The 21,769-nt window shown below is 36.3% G+C and overlaps 1 protein-coding gene across 1 annotated transcript in view; it reads right to left on the bottom strand.

Moving 5' to 3' along the window:
* The window catches only part of LOC144250956 (DNA polymerase alpha catalytic subunit-like), a 62,147-nt gene that overhangs the window by 23,309 nt on the left and 17,069 nt on the right, over positions 1 to 21,769 (bottom strand). Inside the window, 11 exon segments of the mRNA XM_077794116.1 lie at positions 847 to 973; positions 1,871 to 1,945; positions 3,556 to 3,672; positions 4,421 to 4,533; positions 10,676 to 10,798; positions 10,801 to 10,850; positions 11,392 to 11,593; positions 11,850 to 11,937; positions 12,369 to 12,461; positions 13,293 to 13,355; positions 13,823 to 13,938. Of these exon segments, the coding sequence (XP_077650242.1) occupies positions 847 to 973; positions 1,871 to 1,945; positions 3,556 to 3,672; positions 4,421 to 4,533; positions 10,676 to 10,798; positions 10,801 to 10,850; positions 11,392 to 11,593; positions 11,850 to 11,937; positions 12,369 to 12,461; positions 13,293 to 13,355; positions 13,823 to 13,938 (1,167 nt within the window).

The following is a 21,769-nucleotide window of genomic DNA, read 5'->3' as shown; positions in this document are numbered from 1 at the left end:
CATCAATCGCTTTTGTTAACTTAAAAAGAAAAAGTACCATAATTATGACAACTGTGATTAACTGAGATATTCTTCAGTCCTATCTTCTATTAAAAATGACATAATATCTAACTAAAAATAAGCCACATTACTGGATGTGTGTGTACCTATGTTCATTTTCTTGAGAAAAAAAGTCCAAACAGTGGCTGAGGCTATGGCTCAGTGGCAGAGCACTTGCCTTGCATGTGTGAGGCACAGCATTTGATCCTTAGCACCACATACAAAAAATAAGCAAATAAAATAAAGGTATGCTGTCCATCTACAGTTACAATTTTTTTTTAAATCCAAACAAAGCTTTTTGTAAAATGATCTAAAGAATCCAGAACCCAAGATAGGTTTAAAAAACCCAAAGCACTACCATGGAGGAATCATAAAACATTTTTAAGAGATTCATGAAGATAAAAGAGTATCTCAGATACAAGTGCTAGAAAATATCAAGTAACAGGCAAAACAAGTACTATCCACATTAGGATGTGATTCTTCTCCCCTCCAAAGGTCAGCAGTTTACTATGGAGAACAGCTGGGCATTATCTGCCAGGTGGGAAGTACATGTAAACAACAGCATAATGGGACGCACCCTGAACGGCTGCCTGTGCTAAGGCCTCCTTCTAAACTAAACTGCCAGGCATTACAGAGATAAAGTGATTCCAAATATACCTACAATCATCCAAGGAAAATCTTGATGAAAAAACACAAAAGGAAATAAACACACTAAAATATATAAACCAATTCCTTAACTTCCCTTTAGGGGAAAAAAAGCACATTTATCAGCAACCTACTTAGCATTATGACTAAATTTTTCCTTACGTGGATTTTTTACTTCAAGCCAACAAGGTACTTTGATCTTTCTGTTCATCAAGAACAGTTCCAAGCTGGATGTGTTGGTTCCAAATACATGAGAAAATGTTTCTCCTTTTAAATACTGAGGAAGCTTCTGCCTAAAAGGAAAAAAATCTTTTTTGTTTAAAACTATTACTTCACATTTTCCAATTCTATATTTGAAATAAACAAAAGCCTCTCTATGAAGCAGCAGAAGAAACCCCTTTGATACATGTGAAATGTAATTTGCTACAAATGAAATCCAAAACAATTCACAGTAGGAAACAAAAACAATTCACAATGACAAAATAATGCATCTTCATGACACCCATTAGAAGAAAATAGGCCAAGAAGCTCCCCCAAGAGAGAATTTGTGTCCAAAGCTGTACATGCCTCACTGATAAAGAATAGCCAAGTAAGTACCACTCCATTAGAAGAAAGAAAGCAACAGAGTGGGACTTGAAAAATTGAAATTGAAAAAGCTTCCATGGTACTTTTCATCACCACTGCCAAAAAAATTTTTTAAAAGTTTCCCTTTTCCAACATTGTGGGATCAAAACACTAGAACAAAGGTAAAAAGAGATTAAGGTCTAGTTAATTAACACCCTACAGCAACGACCTTGCCTGTCACAGGAGCAAGAGCAAGAGCAGCACTATAATGATGCTACTGACACTCCTCTCTCACCTTTCCACTGCTTACAAGAGACACTTAACAGACTAATGATGTCCAACTCCATCATGTGGCATTCATTCCACTTGACAAACAATTGTGCTGTTTCAAGTTATTTGTTTAAAGATGCATACTGAAAGCAGAGAAAGACAGTATAACCTGTAGACTATGTACTTAAAATTAATTTTATCCATTTCAGTTATTCATTACTATATGTCCACCTCAATGAACTGTGGGCTTGAGGAGTTCTGTCAGTACTACTAATTGAAAGCTAGTTGAAAGTTCAAAAGTAGAAATAAATGCCATTCACCAAAACCAGGTAATTTTCTTTGTTTAACTTACCAAGTATCTAACTTCCAAGTACTGAGATTTTTCGGGAACATCAGGTATCTCAAAAGCATAATTCTTCTCTACTGTCTGGATAAGTAGATGTTTTAAAAAATCATTAAGACAAAAAAGTTTTCAAAACTCAAATTATCCAGCATTACATAAATAATACATTTTCCTATATTAAATCATCAGGAATCTGGCATCCTTGTGGGACACAAGAGTAATTAAAGCCAAAAAGGTATCCTTTCACCTTTCAACTAGGACTAAGACTCATAGTGACAATGTTAAAAAGACTTCTCTTAGACACTACAGAAATCAAAATATTTGCATTCAAATAGGAGCAATAAGAGATTTATTTTTACAATGTTAATGCATTAAATCATTTGTCAAGAGACAGGTTGTGGCACATGCCTATAATCCCAGCTACTCTCAGAAATCTGGGTAGGAGAATTGTGAGTTTAAGTCCAGAGCTATACATGCCTCACTGATAAAACATAGCAAAATATTGTCTCAAAAAATAAAAATTATTTGTTACTAATTGACATTAAGCAACTCCATCTTGCTAGAATAATCAACATTATAATTATAGTTCATATGTAGTAAGCATTGGCTATGTGTCAAGTACTATTCTAATCATTCAATATGAATCAAGGGATTTAACCCTTTTGACAATGCTTGCAATAGGGCCTCATTTGTCAAATAAAGAAACAGGCACAGGGAAGTCACTTGGCACTTGTTCACAATCAGATACTAGTAAGCAGCAGGGCTAAGACTTAAATCACAAGCAACCTGACTCTAACATTCATATGCTTCACCATTACAACACATTGTCTCTGGAATTTTATGTTTTTAGTTTTTGTTTGCAGTGCTAGGAATCAAACCCAAGGCCTTGTGCATTATTACTTGTGGAAATTTAAAGAAGTGACTCAGCCACAATCCAAAACTTAAGTAGTTAAGACTGTTTGCTGTATCTTTTGCAACTCAATCCTCCCTTTCTTTCCATCACTACTAACTTCCCATATTTTTAGTGGGCTACAGACCCCACAATTATGGCCAAAGGCATCAATATTTCACTAAAATCAAAATATTGTTTCTTTTTTTAGGGGCATTCTCCACTGAGATATATCCCCAGCTATTTTTATTTTTTGAGACAGGGTCTCACTAAGTTACTATGGTTGGTCTCAAACTTGTAACCCTTCTGCTTCAGCCTCCCAAGTCACTGGAATCAGAGGAATGTGCCACCAACACCAGTTTGGACAATTTGTCATACATATCACGAATATAAGACTTTCATTCTATCAGAAATAACATCATAGTCCCTGATTTTTAAAACTAAAACTTACTTAACCTTCTAATCAAAATGCATTGGCAATAACTAATTATAAAATCAAAATGTTTTCTTTGCCATTTCAGAATAAAAACATGAAATGTAAGCATTTAAAGTAATTTGCTTTGAGTTATCTATATATTCAAATTCATGACCATTATTTTACAAGCAGTTTAAAAAGAAAGCAAACTATTTTTAAAAATCTAACACAGTTTTTACATTCATGCCTATGAGATTGCCATTCTATGAATTAGAGATATGCAGAAGGCACTTTGTATGAAGTAGATATGCAATACCTATTTACAAAATCAAGACATTAACAAACAACAAATTAAGAGAGCTGGTCAAAAATTTACAACCAAATACAAACCTTGGACTTGAACTTCATAATTTTATATTTTGCTGCTATTCTTTCATCAAATTCATTGTAAACATCCTTCATTGTAACTGGAATTTCTGTTTCCTTCCCTGTATTTAGATCAATTTTCTGTTCTCCCGTGGGAAGGAGAAAAGGGAGAAAAAGTATCTGTACATAAGATCTTCTTAACCACCAGAAACCCAAGTTTAAAACAGTTTTCATCCTCCCCCATTTAAACACTTAATAGCATAGTCTCAACAATGAGTTCAAAGGCAAAACAATCCCTAAAAAATACTAAACCCAATGGCCAATTCCTCCCAAAGCACCATAAAGCAAGGCAAAGATGATCAATGCTAAGAAACAATGGGAAAATAAATATTATAAATCCTAACCAAGATGCTCCACAATTCAACAGAAATGGGGAGGGACTGATACTGGGAGGGAGCTGGAGATATTAAAAGTCCTAATAAAGAAGAAGCAAATGGAACTGATCTTGTTAAATGGCCACAGGGGAAATATTACAGCTGCCTATGCAACAAGAGCAGGAAAACTGGGCCAAATGCCATGTCACGTTTTAGAGCCTTAGAGTCCCAAGCCCAATTATTATGGAAATGAGGAGTAAGGGAAATATAACATTCTGTATTAAAACTCAGACACTTTTACTCTAACAAGTTGAAAAACTGAGTTCAACTTCATTTCTCTAATTTTCCCATCCTCTATTGGAATTGCTGACAATCAGTGGTCATGAAGCAAGGAGTAAGAAAGAATTGGGGTTGTGAAGAACTGCTGCCCTACTGAAGGACAGGGTTGACCTTGGAATAGAGAATGGGTGCCATATATAATTACTGAAATCTCAAAGCTAATCACTAATGCTTACCATTTCACGGGGAAGGAAGTACAGCATTCGCTCAATGTTTTTCACCATGACACAACAGCTCACATGGGTCTTGGCTGATTCAATAAAAACTTTTCCAAACAGAAATACCACACCTGAAAGAATAAGGGAAAACTTAATTGAAATTGAAAAGAAAACATTTCAATTACACCAAATCATGGGAACAACGTAAATGTTTACTGAACATGTCCACACATTTATACCTTTGTGATAACATTCTGACAGCAAACATATATAAAACCAGTTCTTTGTTTTTAAAATATTTATTTTTAGTTGTAGTTGTACACAATACCTTCATTTTATTTATTTACTTTTATGTGCTGAGGATCCAACCCAGGGCTGCACACGTGTAAGGCAAGCATTCTACTGCTGAGCCACAACTCCAGCCCCAAAACCAGTTCTTAACTCAGTACTTATGCCATAGTACACTATCACAGTGGTACAACCCCTGGGAGAAAGGGGATAGAATAATTCTCTAATTTAGTATAAACAGTTTCCCTATAACCAGTATTATCCAGATTAAGAAAAACAAAACAACTATTGTCCAACAAGTCTGCTATTACAACCTCTCATGAAAACATGCAAATATGAGAATATCATTCTAAATTTATTTTTTATTTACACTTACTGATAAAAAACAATCTTCATGTATTGGGATACATACATCAGTATTTTTCTGTATGTAAAGTTGTATTTGGGAAAAACAATTCATCTTGTATCTTATGGTTTGGAAATGAGGTACCCCTCAAAAGCTCCTGTTGATGCCAAAATATTCAGGAGTAAAATGATTTGATTATAAGAGCTGTAACCTTAACCTAACAGTCCATTCTAGCTTGAATGGACTAACTAAATGGTAACTATAGGGAGGTGTAGCATGGTTGGAGGAATTGGGTCACTAGGAGCATGCCTTTGAGGTTTGTATTTTGTCCCTTGCACCTCAACTCCTCTCTCTGCTTCGTGCCCACCATATGCTAAGCAGCTTTCCTCACTGTACCCTTCTGCCATGTTCTGCCACACCTTGGGCCCAGAGCAGTAGTCAGACAGTCGTTCATGGACTGAACCTCTGAAACCATAAGCCCCAAATGAACTTTTCCTCCTCTAAGTTGTTCTTGTCAGGTATTTGGTCATAGTGATAAAAAGCTGCCTAACACATCTCTTATTCTATATAAACATATATATCTCATAACAGGGTTCTATTATAATCTATTTCACCCTTTCTATATCACAAGTTACTTAACATATCTAACTAGGTAGTATTTATACTGTTCCTTTCTCTTCTGCTTCTATTTAACAAATGGTTTACTAATAAAATCAGTAGATATCCTTCTTTTGTGACCCTCAGAAATATACCCAACAAAGTAAAAACATGCCTTTCTAAACATCAAGTTATTGTTCTCCCGTCTCTTCAACAGAAAACTAGCCATTAAGAAAGGACTGCTGGGCTGGAGTTGTGGCTCAGCAGTAGAGCACTTGCCTAGCACGTTCAAAGCCCTGGATTCAATCCTCAGCATCACATAAAAATTAATAAAATAAAGGTATTCTGTCCAATTACAACTAAAAAATATTTTTAAAAACAAAGAAAGAAAGGACTCCTAAGATCTGATAGTCAACCCAAGAGATGGTCACTGTAAAAAAATTCCCAGGCTCCATGAACTAGACAGCAGTAATCAACATAGCCACTTATCTGAGACACTAAGAAAATTGTGGTACATCACAAAGCCAATTACCCCAGTTTCACAAGACAGCTCATCATCAGTATTTCCTTTTGTCACTTATTCTAGTAGAAATAAGACTATCTAAGGATTTTCATTTCTGCAGATGATTAAAATTCTTACAAGAGTTGTGTGATTTTCAGCTGGGGTGAGGGAAGTGGGGAAGATAAGGGAGAGGAAAGGGCGGACCGTGGGACGATTTAAAGGAAAAAATCACAGTAGCACAGAAATTTAGAAGTCATCCTCACGACAGTTAAAGATGGGAAAACAAAATTCCATGCAAAGAAAAATAAAGACTCTAATATTGGATTCAAAGATTCAAATAGCTCATTTTACAGTCAAACTAATATCACACTTCATGCAACACATTTGACACTGTTTATGCCTCGTTTGCCACAAAAAGATCATGGTAAAAAAAGATTACATTCCCCCCAAAGTTACTAGCTGAAACCAGGTGCAGTCAGGATTATTCAACCTTGAAAAAGTCATAATGAAGACAGGATATCTTCCCATATGCAAAGAGTAAGATTCTTTTCATAATTATGGTGCATTCAGCAACAACTGACTGACTTAGAATCTGTAAGAAAGTGAGAAACAATAACAGGGTCTTTGGGAGTACTTCGTTTTTATTAGCATCATTGATTTCACAAAGCTCAGTGATCATTACCTACTATCACGATGAAACTGTTCAACCCTCTGAAATTAAAGGACTTTTAAAAAAAGCTATTTTATTTAACCCATTGGCATCAAAAACAGAGAAAGATGTGCCACCTCAGAGAACACAACTTGCAAAGTACCACAGAATGGCAAAGTGGACTGACAATGAGAAGGCCCGACTTCTGCCACTGAAGAGTCAACTACTTTTTTTCCCCAGAGCTTGTTTCCTACTAAGTGAATAACTAGACTAGATAATCTCTGAAGCTTTTTTCAGCACTTGTATGACAAAAAAAATATTAACTGAGCTGGCCATCATGACATGTGCCTGTAGCCCCAGCTACTCAGGCAGCTGAGACAGGAAAACTGCTTGAGTCCAGCTGGAGCATCACTTGAGCCCGTAAGTCTGAGTCCAACAGGGGCAACATAGTGAGATTCCCCCATCAAAGAAAGATAATTGTGAAATGTTTCCCTGGGCCAGAGGTACAACTCAGTGGTAGAGTACATACCCTGGTTCAATTCTTAGCACCACCAAAAAATTTTTCCCCACTATTGATTTTAAAAGCCTATCCATGGCCGGGCATGGTGGTGCATGCCTATAATCCCAGAGGTTTGGGAGGCTAAGGCAAGAGGATCACGAGTTCAAAGCCAGCCTCAGCAAAAAAGCAGGGTGCAAGAAACTCAGTGAGACCCTGTCTATAATAAAATATCAAACAGGGGTGGGGATGTGGCTCAGTGGTCAAGTGCCCCCCAGTTCAATCTCCAGTACAAAAAAAAAACTATCTATGACACTGGCCTGATATCAGAAATTAATTACTTTGAAAATTTAGTTGTGCCTCCATGTTTCAATCTTAGCCTCCAATATCCCTTACTACAAACCATCACTAATTAAGAAAAATGTCTGTGATGATATATATTTGTTTGGTATCTGACCCATCCAATATAGTAGCTACTTTTCACATGTGGCCATTAAGCACTTAAAAGGTGGCTACTGGTTGAGAAACTGAATTTTAAATTTTATTTCCTTTTAAACAGTATAAATTAAAAGAACTACAAATGGCCATTATATTGGACATTATGGTACCTTAGTAGATCCCTGCCTTGTGAAACAATGGTATTTACTAATAAGAGTATAAACCAAAAAAACAAACGATAAAAATAACAAACTCTCTTTCACAAAGAGTTTAGTTGTGGATGGACACAATATCTTATTTTTATGTGGTGCTGAGGATCAAACTCCGTGCACCATACATAATAGGCCAACACTTTTCCACTGAGCTAAAACCCCAACCCAGAACTGTTGTTTAAGGTTCTGATCCTTGGCAACCAATGCTGGCAATGATGCTTTATAGGCACTTACTTGGGAGGGGGTCACCATCCACTTTTGTTTTACTCATCCTTATTTCACACTGCTACAAGAATTTAGGAAGCAAACTAAATAATGGCAGCAAATTCAACTCTGGTGCTCTGTAACTCTCCATGTGCATCCACCAGACTGTCAATCACTGTGTAGTTTATTTCAGAGACCATTTACTGAATGCCTACTATGGACCTGGCATTATACTGAATACTGGAAATGAAAGATTTCTAGCAGCTTAAAGGCTTTGAGATAGAGAAAAAAAAACTGATTCAGATCATTTCAAAATCAGATGACAAAACTACAATGAGAAAGGGTATGATGGGGTCATAGGACTCGAAGGTCCATCTAGAGGTTTAGGAAAACTTTCAGGAAATGACAACTGAGCTGAATCTTGAAGAATGTGTCAGATAAGGGCATCCCAGTCAGACAAATACTATGAGTAAAGGGACACGCAGCAGCAATTTCTAGGGCAAAAATTCATAGACAGCAGGCATCAGAAACCTTGCTAAGGAGCTTGGACTCTGTGTTATAAGCAATAGCTACTGAGGATTTTTTTTAAATGAGGAAATGATATAGTCAATGTTACTCTTCTGATCAATCACTCTGGCAGTAATGTGGAAGACAACAGTTTAGAGATCAATTAGGAGGCTGGTACAATGAATTCGGTAGGCAAGAAGGGTTCAGGGCACCAGTTATGAGGAGATATATTATCTACTTTAGAAGAAGTAAACTAACAAGTGAGGAAAAGGAGGGAATCAAGGATGGCTTCCAGGTTTCTGGTTTTGATGGAACCATTAACCAATGGGTTTATAATTAATCAAATCTATAAGGTCCCTTTTACCATGCAAGGAAACATCACAAGCTCCAAATGTTAGTACATAGACATCTTTAGGGAGAGGGGTCATTATGCTACCTATTACACCTCTCAGTTCCATGAAGTTGAGAAGTTCTCTCAGAGGTCTTAGAAAACAGGAAGAAGGTTAAAAAAAAAAAGGACTTAAAAAAAATCCCAGAATTAACAGGCAGCTACTCAAATTCAGAGATGAGAAACAAATGAGATATGTCAAAATTATTTTGCCTCCTATCTTTTAGGCAAAGGGTAAAGATTAAAAACAGAGAATCTCCACTATTTCTGTTTAATGAAAAAACATTCATTTGGAGGTGATTTTTAAATTTTAAAAAAAGTTATCCTGAAGAACTGAAATAATACATATTCAATTTGGTTAAAGAGAAACAGGCCCAGAAGCACCACCAGAAACATATTTGTTCAATTTGAGGAGGGTCTTTTCTAAAAGTTACTGTTGTTAAAAATGGAATGACCCTCCTCTGTCATCTTAAGGGCATTCTTGGCTCTTGTAAGATGATTTTTTTTTCCTCTACAAAGAGGGAGTTAGTAAGGCCCCCCTCATCAGAAGGTCAGGCCTATGAATTCTAAAAGAGAATAAACTTTTTGTTTCATTTGTTGTGTGGCCCTCTTCTTCAATTTATCCCTAGCATTTTGTGAATCAAGAATTCACAATACTAGTTCATTAGGATGACCTGGGAATCAGTCTTGATTTCTTCTTTCCATCAATGCTCAGATTCAATCCATCAACAAGTTTGTATCAAAATACTTGTTAAATGCCTTCATTTCTCTCCTTCCCAGCCTCCAGGGTCCAAGTAACTAGTACCTCTGCCCTGGAATGACTGATCTCCAGGGCTTCTATAATTTCCTACCACCCCACTCTAGCTCACCCTTCTACAGCTATATATACAAGCATGCACACACAGAATAACATGTCTGTTATTCTCTTCACAGACAAGAGAATTCCTGTTTAAAGGCAAAGTCAATTATGGGACCATCCATCATTATATGGCCTTTTATCTTTATCTCCAACTTCTCTGCATACCAATCTTATCACTTGATAACTATGCTACTATCACACAGGCCACCTTCTTCGTGTCAGTCCTTCCCACTTACTGGATTCTTAAGCTGAAATGTCCTTTCCTCGACTCTGTATGTGCCTCACATCTTAGCCCAGGGATCATCTCTTAAGACAGGCCTTCACTGAGCATCCTACAACTAACTCCCTTTTACATCAGTTTCTTTTATTTATACCCAATTTCTCCCCACCCACTCCCACCCCATTAAAATATAAGCAACATTATAGCATAGGGAATTTGTGCAGTTTGTTCACCCCCTCTCAGTGCCTTAAACATAACATGTGTCCAATTTGCTAAATAAAGAGACAAATTAATGACTGATTCCATTTGCAGAATAATCCTGCAACTTCAGATACATCGATGGCAAAGTACAAGCACATTCAAAAATCACAAATAACTGATTTTTGGAATAAGCATTTTAAGGACTATTCACACCACACGGTGGCTCACACACTTTACAATGAACAAGTCCTGCTCTCCTATAACACACTTACATGAGGGCAGAGCCTGTGCCAATGTTCAGCACTAAGTATTCAAGGGAAAACTTGCTACTCCATCAAGACATATGGTTACTTTATCTTTGATTACCTGGTTGGTTATACTGATCTTCATAAGCATCCAACCAATAAAACTGGAACACTTGTTCTTCATCTGTCCCTTTTACCAATGGGAGTTGACTGGAATCCACTTGAATTTCTTGTGCTGGAAACTATCATCTTCCTGATCAATGCCCCAACAAGAGTCATCTGGGAGAAAACTTCCCCTGCACAAATTAAATTTTCCAACCTTTTCAAAATCTAACAGAGTAGGGCTGGTGCTACTGCTCAGTGGCAGAGCACTTGCCTAACGTGTGAGGCACTGGGTTCCATCCTTAACACTGCATAAAGACCTAAACAAATAAAGGCATGCTGTCCATCTATAACTATGAAAACTTTTTTTTTTTTTTTTTAAATCTTGGCTGGGACTGTAGCTCAGTGGTAGAGCACTTGCCTAGCACATGTGAGGCACTGGGTTCAATCCTCAGCACCACATAAAAATAAATAAATAAAATAAAGGTATTGTGTCCATCTACAATGAAAAAAAAAATTTTTTTTTAATCTAACAGAGGGGCTGGGGATGCGGCTTAAGCGGTAGCGTGCTCGCCTGGCATGCGTGCGGCCTGGGTTCGATCCTCAGCACCACATACAATGATGTTATGTCCACCAAAAACTAAAAAATAAATATTAAAAAAAATTCAAAAAAAATCTATCAGATTGATTAGAGTGCTATCTGCCAGGAAAAAAAATACCAGAAAATGCTCTTACAAGCAAGACGTGGTCTCTTTCCTAGGATCCGCCTTATGTTTCATCCTCTCTGCTGGCTCACTCTCTTGGTCCCAAGTCTTGGCAGCCACAGGCTTCATATCCACCTCCTCAGCTTCCATGGGCTCATCAAAGTCACCATCTTCAAACTCCATTTCCCCTGACTCATACTCATCATCCGGACACTCTGGCTGCACCAGCTCTCCTATAGACATCAGCATATATTCCTGTCACATGCTAGTACCTGGGGCACAATGGTTTACCCAACACTGAAACATCAGCACATCCCTTTTCCTACACTTGTATTTCTCTTTAGTCTCCAAATTGGATGTTTTTAACTTTTAGTGCTACAAATCCAAATCTTTCACACTTAGACTTGCCATCACAATACCTCCACTTCTTCTACTGCTGTAAAAACAACTGCTCAACACCCTTGCACTTCTGCCTGACATCAGACTTACCAGAAAATTCAGCTCGTTTAAGAGGAGCAGGAGTTAATGAAAGCTCCTTCCTGGCGACAGGGGAAGCAGTTTTTCCTGAAGGAATTGCCTGTAAACATTTTTAAATGTTTAGTCACTTAGACTTGCATACTAAAAATATGTAACTGTCCTACCCTGACCAAAGATAATGACAGTTCCCATTTATAAAAAGATTTTATGTATTATTAATGTAATAGCTTCAATTATTTTACTGTTACCTAGATTTACAGAAAAAAATACTTGTTTCCAGGAGGAAAATTATTGCATTTAGCACAGTTGTGATACCTATAATAAACACATATTAGTTACTACAAAATTTACTATGAAAAAAGCAGGCACATGCTATTTTTGAAATACACAAAACTATATATTGAATGGCAGTCCTAATTTAAAAAAAAATCAAAAATAAATTCAAAGGCATTTCCTTCACATAGAAAAGCAAAAATACATAAATTTAAAACAATATCATAAATCCAGAAAGGGTATCTCTATACACTTTACCTTGGGGGTGTACACAGCAAAAGGATTCAGAGAAGCTCCAGTAGATCTTTTCTTCTTAGGTATTATTATAGGTGGAAGAGTTATTTGAGGTTTCTAAAAGGAAGGGTAAGACAGATATTCACTGCCATGCTTGGTTTACCACGTAACAGAGAAAGTGCATTTCGCTCACTGAAACCCAATAAGCATTTTTACTTCCCTGCCCCCCCCCCCCCGCAGGAACTATGTTCATACACTGTGGTTACTATAGCAACAATACTACAGAAATCACTAGAAAACCTGAATAGATACTGAATCCACCCCTCACCAATTCTTTTCTTTTTAAAATTTAACGCAGTCTTTCACTTATCCTTCCAGAATATTACATTTAAAAACAATCAAGATACATATGACTGCATAGTGTTGATGCTAGATTATTTTGATCTATGGCCATTTAGAAAGAAATACACTTCTAAATAAGCACTTAGAATTTATGAGAAATGCCCAAATTTCAAATTCGCAGTGTAGGTGAGCCTATTTGAGTTCTATCAGGAATAGGACACTAACTCTTTCTTCACTCCCACTCAGAATTAAAGACTGACAGGCTTCAATCTATTTAGGGAACATATGCTATAGCAACTGAACACAAGCAGTGAGCATTCACAGAACTGATTCCTGGGTGTATTCTTACTACTTCCAACATACACCCACACAGCCCCATCTACATAATCGCATAGCTGTAACAGCTAGAAACTACTCACCTAAAATGGTGAGAAGAAACTAACTGGAAGATTTTATTTTTCTTTTTATTTTTGTGGGATATTTCTTTTGGTGGTACTGTCCTTGCATTTTTTTAAATTCTAGCAAAAGTCTATTCCATACAACTTCTGAATTATTTCTAGAACCAATGTTCCCTGCACATTTTATAACTCCCAAAGAATCACTTACCTCAGTGTTCAGATCTTGTAGAATGTCACCTAGCAGTTCATCCTTAGGCAAATCTACAGCTTTCTAGAGATTATAAAGGAAGGCAAAATGAGAAAGCCCTGCACATTAAATTTTCACCCAGACCACACACATGACTATGAAAGGAAGAACCTAACCAATCAGTCCTTACATCTTCATTTCATTCACTCTAAGTGCTCAAATCTATTCAGATTTTAACTACCACCTGTGTATACGTAAATTCTAAATTTATAGCTCCCATCCTCTATTTTAATTCTCATTACATGATATTCCTTCTAGTCACTGAAATTAAACACACTTTCAATTCAGTTTTCCTGTTCAATCTTTCTTTTCTATGTCCCAAATTCTAATCATTGAGGTGCTTAAATCATTTGAAAACTAAAGTCAACTTAGTGAGTGAAGCTAGGAAAATGTTATTTAAATATGTATTAAGTTTCTAATATCTGTATAATCATATTCTAAATTCATTTCACAAAGGAAAAGACAAAATATACAGAAACCATGAAACTCACATCTGTGGTTTTCTTTCCAGCACTGGCAATGAACATTGACTTGATATTGTTTGGTTTTGTCACTGCAAGTTTCTTTACATTCTTCTTGTCTCTGTTGCGTGCTTTAGCATCCTTTCCTATTGGAACATATATTATTTAGAAACACAAAAGGTCCCAGTTCAAATTGGAAAACAAAAAGCCTAGTAGTCACTTGTTCTCCATATATGGGAATTTGGGAAGAAAATATTAAAACTTCAAAATACAAATATATAAGATTTTACACGAGGTACATAAAGAAGAAACTTTAAAATAAGCTAAATTCAAAAACTCAGGCTAAACGTTATTACAAAAACTGATAAAACACAAGTTAAATATCAGGATGAGTTAAGTGTGACTATTTAATTGCTAATGTTAGTGTTAATAAAAAGTCTTTTTTTTTAAGTGAGACAGGAGGGCTGGGGTTGTAGCTCAATGGTAGAGCACTTGCCTGGCACGTGTGAAGCACTGGGTTCAATTCTCAGCATCACATAAAAATAAATAAAAGTATTGTGTAAAAAAAAGTGATATAGGAAAGATAAAGCCAAGCTGGAATCAAGATATTATCCTAGTAACCTTCATGAGATCATATCTTTGATTTTATATGTAATTTGACAGAACAACTTAACTGTAAAGAAATGGAATTACCAGTTATAATACTGTAGCATCCTGATTTCCATTTTTATGAGAACAGCAACTAGACACATGCAACTATGTCACAATAACACTAAACAGCACAGAGGCATTTGCTCATTAAAAGAAAACTTTTGCCATTTAATCTCTTCTGACCATGTGTAAATCAACTTTCCTAATACTGTCGATTTTAATCTCACTTTCTGATTCATCCCCAAATAGTCTCAATCTCAAAAAAACTAAATGAATAATTAAAATAGTGTGGTAGTGGCATATACATAGAGAGACCAGATGAGTAAAAAATACAATCTAGTAAAAAGACCCCATCACATATGGAAATTTAGCATATAATAAAGGTGACAACTTACATCACTTGGGGAAAAATAGATTTATAAATAAATAGTGTCGGCTAGCCATTTGTAAGATCCATATAAACATCAAAAGGAAATTTTAAAAATAAAACTATGCAAGTACTTTAGAAAAGCAAATTCCTTTGTAACCTGGGTATAGTAAAAATCTAACACTAATTCAAAATCCACTTTCAAGGAAAAAACAGATTGATAAATTCAATTACACCAGAAAAGGAATTTAAAGAAAAACCTGGAGAAACTATTTACAATATGTATCACAGATAAAGTATCCATTACCCTGACAAACATTTCCCTGATATAAAGATCTAAAACAACCAATTGAAACTCAAAAGGAATGTGAGCAATAAATACAAAGTTTTATGAGAAGATCCACAACTTTATGTATAAAAGAAATGCAAATGAACACCACACTGAGATGCCATTTCTCGCATATCAGACTCACAAAAATTCAGCTTAACAACATACTATCAGCAGGGCTTTGGGGAAATACACACTCAGACACTGTTCATAGGAGGGTACAAAAGAAAAACTCCTAGAAGAACTTGAGAACTTGGCAATATCTTGTCAACGCCTAATAAAAATTTTGTGAGCATTTACTCTCTGAGCCAACAATTCCACTTCTAGGAATTTTCCAAGGAAAACATAATATGCACAAGCGTTACTGGATGTGTGGCACTATTTGTAATAATAAATTATTGAAAATAAATGTCTACCCAAAATAATTATTTTAATAAATGATAGCATATCAATATAATGGAGTACTATGCAGCCATAAAGACATAAATAAGAAAAATCTGTTAAGTACTAATATGAAGTGATTTTCAGAATATCTTAAATGAAAAAAGCAAACTACAAAACTATCTATAGATGATATCTTTTGTCTAAGAAAGAAAATAGAAATACGTACACACAATTCCATTCCTAGGTATATATCCAAAAGAAATGAAAACAGGTATTCAAACAAAAGCTTCAACATACATGTTCATAGCAGCATTAAAAAAGGTAGATAACTCAGTGCCCATCAACTGATGAATGGGTAAACAAAATGGGCAACACATATCCAGATAATATTATTCAGCCACAAAAAAGAATAAAGCACTAATACATGCTATAGCATGGAAGGAACTTTAAAACATTATGCTAAGTGAAAGATGCCAGACAAAAAAGGTTACATATTGTATGATCCCAGTTATATAAAACATCCACAACAGGCAAAACCATAGAAACAGAAAGCAGATTAATGGTTGCCAGGTGCTGAGGGAAGGAAGACTAGAGAGTGACTGCTTAATGAGTATGGGGTTTCCATCTGGGGCAATGAAAATATTCTGAAATTAGATAATGGTGATGGCTGCAAACACTGCAAATGTACTAAATGTCATGGTAAATTCTGTGATATGTATTCTACCATAATAAAAACAGGCATTTTTCACATGGCAAGGCTATGAAAAGGTTTACAGGACATTTGTAAAATATGTGAGACCAGAGAATTGCATTAAGGAACTTGTATCTTTATTGAGACCAACTGGAGCAGTTTGAAGACAGAATATAGCTAATGGTTAAAATGTTTAGTATGCAAGGGAGCTGGGGATATGGGGATATAGGTCAGTTGGTAGAGTGCTTGCCTTGCATGCACAAGGCCCTGGGTTCAATCCCCAGCAACCGCCCCCACACACACAGTTTAGTATGCAGAAATCCACAATTAGTGTTTGTTTTATTGTGCTTTTACAGTTATTTTTCTTCATTTGGACTTGACCAATATTTTTCTCTATTTGAAAACAGCATGCCAGGGACTGGATTCACACCATAAGGAGCTGACTTTATACTCAAAACTACAATTTCTTGTAAATTTTTAAAATGGATTTCAGAATTCTGTTTGCCTTCATAATATCTTTTTTTTTTTTTATTGGACGTTCATAACATTACATAGTTCTTAATACATCATATTACACGGTTGATTCACGTGGATTATGAACTCCCGCTTTTACCCCGTATACAAATTGCTGTATCACATCAGTTTCCCTTCCATTGATTGACATATTGCCTTTCTAGTGTCTGATGTATTCTGCTGTCTGTCCAATTCTCTACTATCCCCCCTCCCTTCCCCTCCCCTCCCCTCCCCTCCCCTTTTCTCTCTCTACCCCTTCTACTGTAAATCATTTCTTCCATTTGTATTATCTTGTCTTGCCCCTCCTTTCCTCTTATATGACATTTTGTATAACCCTGAGGATCGCCTTCCATTTCCATGCAATTTCCCTTCTCACTCCCTTTCCCTCCCACCTCTCATCCCTATTTAATGTAAATCTTCTTCTCAAGCTCTTCGTCCCTACCCTGTCCTTGTTTACTCCCCTTATATCAAAGGAGTCATTTGGTATTTGTTTTTTAAAGATTGACTAGCTTCACTTAGCATAATCTGCTCTAATGCCATCCATTTCCCTCCAAATTCTATGATTTTGTCATTTCTTAATGCAGAGTAATACTCCATAGTATATAAATGCCACATTTTTTTTATCCATTCATCTATTGAAGGGCATCTAGGCTGGTTCCACAGTCTTGCTATCGTGAATTGAGCTGCTATGAACATCGATGTAGCAGTGTCCCTGTAGCATGCTCTTGTTAGGGCTTTAGGGAATAGACCGAGAAGGGGAATAGCTGGGTCAAATGGTGGTTCCATTCCCAGCTTTCCAAGAAATCTCCATACTGCTTTCCAAATTGGCTGCACCAATTTGCAGTCCCACCAGCAATGAACAAGAGTGCCCTTTTCCCCGCATCCTCTCCAGCACTTATTGTTGTTTGACTTCCTAATGGCTGCCAGTCTTACTGGAGTGAGATGGTATCTTAGGGTAGTTTTGATTTGCATTTCTCTGACTGCTAGTGATGGTGAGCATTTTTTCATGTACTTATTGATTGATTGTATGTCCTCCTCTGAGAAGTGTCTGTTCAGGTCCTTTGCCCATTTATTGATTGGGTTATTTGTTATCTTATTGTCTAATTTTTTGAGTTCTTTGTATATTCTGGTTATTAGGGCTCTATCTGAAGTGTGTGGAGTAAAGATTTGTTCCCAGGATGTAGGCTCCCTGTTTATCTCTCTTATTGTTTCTTTTGCTGAGAAAAAACTTTTTAGTTTGAGTAAGTCCCATTTGTTGATTCTATTTGTTAACTCTAGTGCTATGGGTGTCCTATTGAGGAATTTGGAGCCCGATCCCACAGCGTGTAGATCATAACCAACTTTTTCTTCTATCAGATGCCATGTCTCTGATTTAATATCAAGCTCCTTGATCCATTTTGAGTTAACTTTTGTGCACGGCGAGAGATAGGGATTCAGATTCATTTTGGTGCAAATGGATTTCCAGTTTTCCCAGCACCATTTGTTGAAGATGCTATCCTTCCTCCATTGCATGCTTTTAGCCCCTTTATCAAAAATAAGATAGTTGTAGTTTTGTGGATTGGTTATTGTGTCCTCTATTCTGTACCATTGGTCCACCCGCCTGTTTTGGTACCAGTACCATGCTGTTTTTGTTACTATTGCTCTGTAGTATAGTTTGAAGTCTGGTATCTCTATACCGCCTGATTCACACTTCCTGCTTAGTATTGTTTTTGCTATTCTGGGTCTTTTATTATTCCATATGAATTTCATGATTCTTTTATCGATTTCTACAAGATATGCTGTTGGGATTTTGATTGGCATTGCATTGAACTATATAGGACTTTTGGTAATATCGCCATTTTGATGATGTTGGTTCTGCCTATCCATGAGCAGGGTATATTTTTCCATCTTCTAAGGTCTTCTTCTATGTCTTTCTTTAGGGTTCTGTAATTTTCATTGTATAAATCTTTCACCTCTTTTGTTAGGTTGATTCCCAAGTATTTTATTTTTTGGGGGGATATTGTGAATGGAGTAGTTGTCCTCATTTCCGTTTCAGAGGATTTGTCGCTGATATACAGGAAAGCCTTTGATTTATGCGTGTTGATCTTATATCCTGCCACTTTGCTGAATTCATTTATTAGCTCTAATAGCTTCTTTGTAGACCCTTTTGGGTCTGCTAGGTATAGAATCATATCATCTGCAAATAGTGATAATTTAAGTTCTTCTTTTCCTATTTTTATGCCTTTAATTTCTTTCGTCTGCCTAATTGCTCTGGCCAGTGTTTCGAGGACTATGTTGAACAGAAGTGGTGAGAGAGGGCATCCCTGTCTTGTGCCAGATCTTAGAGGGAATGCCTTCAATTTTTCTCCATTCAGAATGATGCTGGCCTGTGGCTTATCATAGATTGCTTTTACAATGTTGAGGTATGATCCAGTTATCCCTAATTTTTCTAGAGTTTTGAACATAAAGGGATGCTGTACTTTGTCGAAAGCTTTTTCTGCATCTATCGAGATGATCATATGGTTCTTATTTTTAAGTCTATTGATGTGGTGGATAACATTTATTGATTTCCGTATATTGAACCAACCTTGCATACCAGGGATGAATCCTACTTGATCATGGTGTATAATTTTTTTGATATGTATTTGAATCCGATTCGCCAGAATTTTATTGAGGATTTTTGCATCAAGGTTCATTAGAGATATTGGTCTGTAGTTTTCTTTCTTTGAAGTGTCTTTGTCTGGTTTCGGAATCAGGGTGATGTTGGCCTCGTAGAACGAATTTGGAAGTTCTCCCTCCTTTTCTATTTCCTGAAATAGCTTGAAAAGTATTGGTGTTAGTTCCTCTTTAAAGGTTTTGTAAAACTCTGCTGTATACCCATCCGGTCCTGGGCTTTTCTTAGTTGGTAGTCTTTTGATGGTTTCTTCTATTTCCTCTATTGTTATTGGTCTGTTTAGGTTGTCTACGTCTTCCTGACTCAGTCTTGGCAGATCATAAGACTTAAGGAATTTATCTATGCCTTCACTATCTTCTATTTTATTGGAGTATAAGGATTCAAAATAATTTCTGATTATCATCTGTATTTCTGAAGTGTCTGTTGTGATATTGCCTTTTTCATCCCGTATGCTAGTAATTTGGGTTCTCTCTCTTCTTCTCTTCGTTAGCATGGCTAAGGGTCTGTCAATTTTATTTATTTTTTCAAAAAACCAACTTTTAGTTTTGTCGATTTTTTCAATTGTTTCTTTTGTTTCAATTTCATTAATTTCAGCTCTGATTTTAATTATTTCTTGCCTTCTACTTCTTTTGCTGTTGTTTTGCTCTTCTTTTTCTAGGATTTTGAGATGAAGTATGAGATCATTTATTTGTTGGTTTTTTCTTTTTTTGAGGAATGAACTCCAAGCAATGAATTTTCCTCTTAGAACTGCTTTCAATGTGTCCCATAGATTCCGATAAGTTGTGTCTGTGTTTTCATTTGACTCTAGGAATTTTTTAATTTCCTCCTTAATGTCTTCTAGAACCCATTGATCATTAAGCAACCTATTGTTCATTCTCCAGGTGATGCTTGATTTTCCCTTCCTTCTTTTATCATTGATTTTCAGTTTCATTCCATTATGATCAGATAAGATGCATGGTATTATCTCCACCCCTTTATATTGTCTAAGAGTTGCCCTGTGACATAATATATGGTCTATTTTTGAGAAGGTTCCATGTGCTGCTGAGAAAAAAGTGTAATTACTTGATGTTGGGTGGTATAGTCTATATATGTCAATTAAGTCTAGGTTATTAATTATGTTATTGAGTTCTATAGTTTCCTTATTTAACTTTTGTTTGGAAGATCTGTCCAGTGGTGAGAGAGGTGTATTAAAGTCTCCCATGATTATTGTATGGTGGTCTATTAGACTCTTGAACGAACTTGAGAAGCGTTTGCTTGATGAACATAGCAGCACCGTTGTTTGGGGCATATATATTTATGATTGTTATGTCTTGTTGGTGTATGGTTCCCTTGAGCAGTATGAAGTGTCCTTCTTTATCCCTTTTGATTAACTTTGGCTTGAAATCTATTTTATTAGATATGAGTATGGACACTCCTGCTTGTTTCCGCAGTCCATATGAGTGGTATGATTTTTCCCACCCTTTCACCTTCAGTCTATGAATATCTTTTCCTATCAGATGCGTCTCCTGTAGGCAGCATATTGTTGGGTCTTGTTTTGTGATCCATTCTGCTAGCCTGTGTCTCTTAATTGGTGAGTTTAAGCCATTAACATTTAAGGTTATTATTGAGATATGATTTGTTCTTCCAGCCATATTTGTTTATTGATGTTACTAAACCTGGTTTGTTATCCTCTTTGACTACTTTCCCCCCTTTACTGTCCTACCTCCCATTGTTGGTTTTCAATGTTATTTTCCATTTCTTCTTCCTGTAATGTTTTGCCAAGGATTTTTTGAAGAGATGGTTTTCTAGCTGCGAATTCTTTTAACTTTTGTTTATCATGGAAGGTTTTAAATTCATCTTCTATCCTGAAGCTTAATTTCGCCGGATACACGATTCTTGGTTGGAACCCATTTTCTTTCAGTGTTTGAAATATGTTATTCCAGGATCTTCTAGCTTTCAGAGTCTGTGTCGAGAGATCAGCTGTTATCCTGATTGGTTTACCCCTAAATGTAATCTGCTTTCTTTCTCTTGCAGCTTTTAAAATTCTCTCCTTATTCTGTATGTTGGACATCTTCATTATAATGTGTCTAGGTGTGGATCTCTTATGATTTTGCACCATCGGCGTCCTGTAGGCTTCTAGGATTTGGGATTCTGTCACATTCTTCATGTCTGGGAAGTTTTCTTGTATTATTTCACTGAATAGATTGCTTAATCCTTTGGTTTGGAGCTCTGTGCCTTCCTGTATCTCAATGACTCTTAAGTTTGGTCTTTTGATATTATCCCATAGCTCTTGAATGTTCTGCTCATGGTTTCTTAGTAGACTTGCTGAGCTATCTATGTTCTTTTCAAGTTGAAATACTCTGTCTTCATTGTCTGATGTTCTATCTTCTAAGTGATCCACTCTGCTGGTA

This window comes from Urocitellus parryii, chromosome Y (assembly GCF_045843805.1).
Source record: "Urocitellus parryii isolate mUroPar1 chromosome Y, mUroPar1.hap1, whole genome shotgun sequence".
In the NCBI taxonomy this organism is placed as follows: Eukaryota; Metazoa; Chordata; class Mammalia; order Rodentia; family Sciuridae; genus Urocitellus; species Urocitellus parryii.
Note: the sequence above shows the minus strand (reverse complement) of the source record. Positions and strands in the feature narration are given on the sequence as shown.